The following is an 8237-nucleotide window of genomic DNA, read 5'->3' on the forward strand; positions in this document are numbered from 1 at the left end:
TGTGTATGTGAGAGTGTGTGTCTGTGTGTGTATGTGTGAGTTTGTGTCTGTCTGTGTGTGTGTGTCTGTGTGTGTGCTTGTGTGAGAGTGTGCTTGTGTGTGTGTCTGTGTGTGTGACTGTGTGTGTGTGTATGTGTGAGAGTGTGTGTATGTGTATGATTTAATTCTTGACCGTCTCTTGCAGTGTTGTCATTTAATGATGTTCCCTTTTAAATAGCAATTATCAGTCCGTACACGATTTTGAAGAGTTCTTTATTAATTAATTTTTATTTTATTTTATTATTTATTTATTTATTTATTTATTTTGGCTGTGGCTTCTTACAGAATTTGAGGTTTTTTTTGGTGCTTTTCTTTGCAGAAATCTACTTGCATTGGTGAAATTGCAGTTGCACGAAATTGTTTTGCACGGTCTTTTGTAGTCATGTTTGTTTGTAAATGAGTCCCCTACAATTCCACTGTGTGTGTGTGTGTGTGTGTGTGTGTGTGTGTTTCAGGAGAACGAGAAACTCGGACACAAGAGTACTTCCTGACCATTGGTACTATGTACACATTGACATACACGCACGTCAGGAGCTTTCACACACAGTGCTAGGAATATCCCGGGACAGAGAAACGCACCTCCTAAGTGAGCGAGTTTAGCGTCAACCGGTGAAATTTGCTGTAGCGTGAACACTTCGCCTCTGTGAGCTTCACTCTCCGTAGGGTTCACTGTAATTAGACATAAAATGTACATAATGTTTATTTTTCATACATTTAGGATTTCATGTTTTTTTTTTACTCTTCGAGGAACAGAAATGATCTTTTGAGGCAGCTTCTTCATCACTACCTGCTCCGTTTGACTCAAAAATGTAACGACCGGTTTCAAAAAGTCACGATGTCTTCAGTTCATGTGATTTTACTGTTGAATTTAAACAGGAAATGTGAAATTGTTTTTTTCCTTTGTTTCCTCTACTGTCTTTTTGCTGTGATCTTGAACACAGTTGTAATTTTTAAAAAAATAATAAATAAATGATCATTCTAGTTCTCCCACTTTCCTTGTCCTAATTGTCCTGTATCTGTTAAATCTGTTTCATCTCTGGTCTTTCTGTCTGTATGAACACTTGTAGAAATGACTTGTAGTCCATATTTTGAAATGATTGTGAATTTAAATAAAGATATTCTTTAATTCTGTATTTTGTCATTTAAACATCAATAGAAATTAGAAGATCAGATTAAAACCACGGCTTCTTTACCTGCCGAAGCTGTAAAACTTTCAACAAACCAGTCAATAGATCAGCTGGATAAATGTAGATTTTTAATTTACTTATTAGATGTATTGATGGTGTTGAAACATTATTTGAAGATTTTTATTGATCTTGAACAATCATTCAGTTAAATATTTTTTTTAAAAAAAACTTGATAAATAGTTGATTAAATAAATGTAGTGTAATGTACTGAGTCAAATATGAAAACTACAAATAAATAAAATCTATTTATATCTGTGTATAATTAAAAACCTCACTTAATACAAGAAATTCATCTCCTAAATGTTGCAAGTGATTAATCTGATTATTTGATTCAGCTGTTTAATTATTACTTTCTAAATAGTAAACAAATGAATGTTCTGTATTCATGAGGAATGTTTACATTTTGTGTCCAAACTCAAAAGTTTAAACAAAGTGTATATTTATGATAATAAACACAAAGAACGTGAAACCTCAACACGTCTACAATCATCGATTAATTAAATATTAATTAAAAAATTAAATTAAACAAGAGTAAGATGAAGTATATTTTTAATTAAAATGTAATTAGAAAGGAGCACTTTTAAAGTGGATTTGATTTAAAATAATGATAAAGCTGTTTTTTTTTTATGTATTTGTATATCTTATCCTCTATCGTGTTTAAGAAGAAGAGAATAATGAAGCTTTTTATGAAATAATATTTGGGTTTATTTTATTTTATTTTCTCCTCAAATATTCAAATTTACGTCAACGTCCGTTACGTTGGTGACGTCACCGCGAGCGCGAGAAGTCGAAGTGAGGAGCAGAAAGCGTTGTTAGTGTTAGTTCTGGCCCGTTTGGACCCAAACTAAAGTGAGTATATTCGGTTCTGTGTAACCGAACCCGTTCTGTTTTGTGCTGTATTGTGTGTATGTGTGTAGTTAACGGTGTTAACACCTGTGATTCAGGTGTATCAGTATGAAGCAGGCGGAGACGGCGCACTGATTCACTCTCAGAGCTCGATTCACTAATGACCGAATCACCGAGGAACCGACCAAAGATAACTCACACCCGCACGGAGAAGAACAACAAGAGGAGGAGAAGTGAGAAATAACATTTTATAACTTTTTTTATTCACTCCTCTGGTTCAATATTAATGTTAATATTATACAAATATACTAGCGGTGCTAGCTTTTGAGGAGGCAGTCCAGTCCACGCATGCGCAGTGTAATTAATGAGCAAGCTAATCGAAATGAGATTAGCAAATAGGTCGATGTTATTTTTGATTCTATTTAAAACGATGAATTCACTGTCAATAACTACCTAGTCTGAGAATATTACACGATTTACTTTTATAAGTGGACGTAGCTGAACGACATGTAGCTGAACGACATGTAGCTGAACTGGCTAATTAGAGCTCTTTTGCTAGTTTAATGGCTGAGTCATCCGGCTTCGCGCATGCGCAGTGTGGGTTAAGGCGCTATAGTTTTCTTTTGTTTTAAGGCTAAAGATGCATTACCGCCACCTACTGGACTGTAGTGTGGCAGTCGTTTGGCGGAAAAAATCTAATAAAATGGGGGAGGGAATTACCAAAACAATACTACGTAAATAAAGGAAAATAAAGAGATACATAACTATATACTTATTCTTGTATACTTACTGACAACCACTACATATAGACACGTGTATAACCTAATAGACCTATGTAAGATATAACCCAGCACACCTGTACTATAGCACTTGCATTGGAAACATACACTACCGGTCAAACACATGAATTTTTTTTAGGTTTAGGCGTTATAGTCTTCTTCTTTTGAATTATTATTATTATTGAGACCATTTGGGGTGAATTTGGAGCATGTGGGGGGTTTGAGTGAACCCAGAATGACCTATAAATATTCTTTTAATATCTCCAGAACTGACGCAGCACAAACGAAAATATTTACGGCACAAACCAACACAAACTATTCTGCCGATGTTTTGTGTTGGTGGGGGGTCCAACTTCACGCAGGTTGTGTGTGTGTGTTTCTATGCTCTTCAAATATCCAGGTGTTAGATGGCCAAGTGTGTAGTGTACAGATAGAGTGCACAATTTAAGAAATAGGAACCAGTCAGAGAGAGGACATCGTAATAAGAACAGGAAGCACTGACCAAATAAGGAAATAGATTAAACCGGTACACGGCGTATGGGAGGCAGGAGATCGTGACAGTTATGTTGAATTATAACGTGTTGGATTATAGAAATAAATAAAGTGGTACTGATGTGTGTGTGTGTGTGTGTGTGTGTGTGTGTGTGTTTTAGGATGAGCTGGAGTGGGGCAAAGAGAACTGCATTCAGATCAAACGGATACAAGAGGTTATGACTCTCACTCTCTCACTCACTCGCACACATCTATACACACACTTCTTGACACAGATCCCTAACTATCATTTCTGGTGTGTGTGTGTTACAGGTGGCCGAGTTGTTTGAGGATCTGAAGAATTGAGTGTCACAATTCAACATGCACATCAGCGAAACTTCTCCCTCTGACTACACCAGCACGCACACACAGAAATTCATAGTGCAGGTAACACACACACACACACACACACACACACACACACATACACGAGTGGAACAGGTGTAGTTTAACAGCATATGTGTATAAAGAGGCTTTTTTCTTCAGGTCAAAATATATACAGCAGCGGTGCCCAAAGGAAGTGCGATTAGATCGGCTTTAAAAAAAAAAGATGTAAGTTGACGTACAGGGCAGCCAGTCTGAGATCTCGTCTTTTCTCTCACCACACGTGTGCGATCAAGCGCACCAGTGCTAAAGGCTAGCGAGCGAAATCGCGGGGAGAGGACATTTTTCAGTCTTTTAAAGACTTCATTGACAAAACCCAGCTCCCAGTGTGCAAATTGATATCAGTCAATGGTTGAGCAGCACAAATGGATTCATTGCCGAGTGCAGGGAAGACGATGCTTTCCCTGACTTCCTTAACTACCACTGCATAATACACCAACAAGCCTTATGCGCAAGAATGCTAAACATGAAAGAGATCATGGATGTGGCAACAAAGATCGCCTGTTCTATACGTGCTAGATCACTTCAAAGATGGCTGTTCCGTGCGCATCTGGAGAAGGCAGACTGCGACCAATCAGCTCCTGCTACACACTGACGTGAGACGGCTTAGTAGGGGTAAATTCCTGCAGAGATTTCGAGAGCTCTGTCTGGAGATAAGGGAGTTTCTTTTTGCTGTTAAACATGCAGAATACACCCAAGTCAATGATGATCAGTGGTTGCTGGACTTTTTTAACCGAGCATTTTTAACCGATCTGACAAACCTTAATTTGGAGCTGCAAGGAAAAGACAAAAATTAAAGGCAGTTAATGCCTTTAAACGGAAAATGCAACTTCTGTTCTCAAAGCTGCAGCGCCATGTTTTTGGTAACTTCCAAAACCTCGCATCAGAGCTGGAGACGCAGCGGAAGGCTTGTGCGCAGTTTAACATTGCACGCTGCACGGAGCAGATTGACAGCTGTCGGTCAGAGTTTGACAGACGCTTCAAGACTTTGCTTTACTGGAGGCATTCGCCACATTCATGTGCTACCCGTTTAGGGACAATGTTGAGGTTGATTCACTCGCATCGAAAATTGCAACGCTGTTTCACCTGAACTCGTCTGAAGTGGAGGATGAGATTTTGAAACTACAGACTGACATTCAGCTGAAGTCCAGGGCTCATGGACAGTTCTGGAACTTACTCACAGGGGAAAAGTACCCAAACATGAGGAAATGTGCCACCTCCTTGACTGCATTATTTGGCTCTACTTATTTATGTGAGTCAGCCTTTTCCCTCATGAAGATCATTAAGCCCAAATACCGTTCCCCAATGACTGATCATCATTTGGAGGCTTGCTTGAGGCTGGCTACCAGCAGCTACTGTCCGGACTATGCAACCCTGGCTGATTCTATTCAGTGCACGTCGTCAGAGTAAGGTAATGACCAAAAATGTACTGAATTGTATCGCGCCATAAGGGTTCTGTATCTTGTTCATGTATCTTGCAGTTATGCAAGATACATGAACATATAGTGTGTGTGTATGTGTGTGTGTGTGTGTGTGTGTATGTATGTATATATATATATATATATATATATATATATATATATATATATAAAAAATTATACGCAGTGTATAAATAAATATGTTTCGCATTTTTAGTGTAGGTAGATCTCTTTGACTGGTCCTGTTAAAAGTAGCTCGCAAGTCAAAAAAGTGTGGGCACCCCTGATATACAGTAAATATAAATATTAGTCATAATTCGCAGCCTTGGAAGCACAAGCATCCAAAGTAAAATTGCAAATGCAGAGTTTAAAATTTTCACCATGATGACAAACTCCAAGAAGTGTAACTTACTCCTGCAGAAAATAAATAATAATTATTATTAAGTATCAGTGATGTTTCTGTTGTTCAGGTGGCGATTGCAGGCGCATTTTATCCGAACTGCTTCCTCCAGGGAACTGTGGACGAGGAGCTCGCCTCCAAGGAACTCTATGGAAACGACCCCAGGACCACCGTAGTGGTATTCAGTCAGCTTCCATTTAACTAGGGGATTATTATTATTATTATTATTATTAATAATATTTCTCTCTCTCCCTCCCTCTCTCTCTCAGGTGTGTAATCTCCCTCTATTTGCATTCCTCTACTATAAACAGCTCCAGTCTCTCTTCAGACACTGTGGTCAAGTCAAATCCATCTCCTTTGACAGCTCCAGGTGTGTGTGACACCTCTGTGTGTGTGTGTGTGTGTGTGTTTAATTGTGATTTTCTATAAACATGTATTGTGGGTCTGTGTGTATCAGGGCCTATGTAGAGTTCTACTGCTCGTCAATGAGAGGTTCTGGCGTTCTCCCAGAGGTCTCTCTGTCTCTCCTCCTCGCACAGCAGAGACTTCCTCTCCATCTCAACGTTTAACCCGCTGGAGAGGTGGAGACTTGGGCAGGGGGGTAGTGTATCTCACACCTCAGATATACACGGTACACACACACACACACACACACACACACACACACACACACACACACTGCAGCGAGCATCATCAGATGAGTCATAGTTACATTTTAAGTGAGAGTAGTCATGTGACCACATCCCCTAGACAGTGTGATGTTTATATGATATTCTGTACATTAGTGCTGTTCTGTTACAGGTCTCTCTCTCTGTGTCTCTCTCACTCACTGTGTGTGTGTGTGTGTGTGTGTGTGTGTGTGTGTGTGTGTGTGTGTGTGTGTGTGTGTGTGTGTGTCTCTCAGGGTGAATGTGGATTTTCAGAATCAGTCAGCCCTGTCGGGGTTCTGAGCAGCTCCATTGAGTTGGAGAATCTTCCGTCTAACCCTGTCTTTATCGTCAATATCACCGAGGTGTCTGTTCCACCTCTTTCACTTTCAGTGCACAAATAAAAAAAAAAGCAGTGGCTCGTGTGTGTGTGTGTGTGTGTGTGTGTGTCATCGAAGTGGGGTTTCCAGGCTCACGAGGCAAGTCTGGAGAAACAGAGGTGGCTGACAGTGGCCGTTAATACACGGGCGCTCTGCCCACTTCCTGTCTCACCTTATCCAAATCTTCTGTGTCTCGCCCCTTTCTCTGAAACTCACACCAAACCTGGGAACTACTACAGTGCCAAAATACTGCATGTCATGGGGAGTAATGTGGAAGTAACATCTGTACACACACACACGTACACCTACTAAAGCGCCTGCGTGATGGAGAATGGAGTGGTTACAGGAAAACTGCACGTTGAGTGTACACGTGTGTGTGTGTGTGTGTGTGTGTGTGTGTGTGTGTGTACAGGTGTTCTTTGTGGACTTTGGAAACACTTCCAAGGTGCCATGTAACTCTCTCTGGAACTTCCTGCTGACCGGCAAGCTCTGCATTTCAGGTATTGTCTCCATGGCAACAATTTAGATTTAATTTTTAAATTTAATTTTAAACATTAAACACTTAATCTCCAACAACACGTAGTTAATCCAAAATAGTGTGTACCAGGAGTGTATACTGAGGGGAGTGTGTGTGTGTTTGTTCAGGCTCAGGAGTTCAGCGTGGCGTGTTTGGCATCATCGGCACAGTCAGTCAAGAAGTCAGTGTTACAGAGTAAAAGTCTTTTAATTCATTCAGTACAACAATATCAAGAAACACAAACAAACATCACAAGCTCTTCACACAACTTGGTGACGTCTTCCACGTCCTTCATCTGAAAAGACACAGATTCAATTCAATTCAATTCAGTTTTATTTGTATAGCGCTTTTTACAATAGACATTGTCTCAAAGCAGCTTTACAGAAATATCAACACGGTATACAGATATTAAAGGTGTGAATTTATCCCAACTGAGCAAGACACTGAGTGGGGACAGTGGCAAGGAAAAACTCCCTAAGATGTTTTAAAAGAGGAAGAAATCTTGAGAGGAACCCGACTCAGAAGGGAACCCATCCTCATCTGGGTAACAACAGTTAGTGTGAAAAAGTTCATTATGGATTCATATGAAGTCTGTATGGCGTTAAGAGCAGCCGTAGTCCCAGCAGTCTGGAATTAAAGAAGATTTGAGCTCCATCCAGAGGCAGAAAGGATCTGGATCTCTAGTATCTCCATAAATTCGTGTGGGGCTCGGCGAAAGGAGAGAGGGAGAAAGTAGAACAGAATCTAGTCAGGGTAGGCTTGAGTAAACAAATACGTTTTAAGCTTAGACTTAAACACTGAGACTGTGTCTGAGTCCCGAACACTAATAGGAAGACTGTTCCATAACTGTGGGGCCCTATAAGAGAAAGCTCTTCCCCCTGCTGTAGCCTTCACTGTTCGAGGTACCGTCAGATAGCCTGCATCTTTTGATCTAAGTAGGCGTGGCGGATCATATAAAACCAAAAGGTCGCTTAGATATTGTGGCGCGAGACCATTTAGTGCTTTATAGGTTAATAAGAGTATTTTATAATTAATGCGAGATTTTACTGGGAGCCAATGCAGTATTGATAATATCGGTGTGATATGGTCGTATCTTCTAGTTCTAGTTA

The 8237-nt window shown here is 40.0% G+C and overlaps 1 protein-coding gene across 2 annotated transcripts; it reads left to right on the forward strand.

Moving 5' to 3' along the window:
- Positions 1-1842: 1842 nt before the first annotated feature.
- Positions 1843-6443, forward strand: LOC128630157 (ATP-dependent RNA helicase TDRD9-like). 2 transcript variants are annotated; one of them, XM_053678780.1, is made up of 7 exons: positions 1843-2075; positions 2171-2305; positions 3505-3558; positions 3656-3769; positions 5655-5762; positions 5854-5954; positions 6042-6443. In XM_053678780.1, exons 4-7 carry the CDS (start codon positions 3704-3706, stop codon positions 6151-6153), a joined length of 387 nt encoding a protein of 128 aa, XP_053534755.1. In that variant the 5' UTR covers positions 1843-2075; positions 2171-2305; positions 3505-3558; positions 3656-3703; the 3' UTR covers positions 6154-6443. The 2 variants fall into 2 exon arrangements, with proteins under 2 accessions (XP_053534755.1, XP_053534756.1); XM_053678781.1 differs by having other exon boundaries at positions 5896-5954.
- Positions 6444-8237: the final 1794 nt, after the last annotated feature.

The sequence above is a fragment of the Ictalurus punctatus genome, unplaced genomic scaffold (genome assembly GCF_001660625.3).
Source record: "Ictalurus punctatus breed USDA103 unplaced genomic scaffold, Coco_2.0 Super-Scaffold_100046, whole genome shotgun sequence".
Lineage (NCBI taxonomy): Eukaryota > Metazoa > Chordata > Actinopteri > Siluriformes > Ictaluridae > Ictalurus > Ictalurus punctatus.

Coding starts and splice junctions, on each gene's coding strand:
- LOC128630157 (XM_053678780.1), top strand. CDS start 3,704: ATGCACATCAGCGAAACTTCTCCCTCTGACTACACCAGCACGCACACA. Junction 5,763..5,853: donor ACCCCAGGACCACCGTAGTG/GTATTCAGTCAG, acceptor TCTCTCTCTCAG/GTGTGTAATCTCCCTCTATT. Junction 5,955..6,041: donor ATCTCCTTTGACAGCTCCAG/GTGTGTGTGACA, acceptor TGTGTGTATCAG/GGCCTATGTAGAGTTCTACT.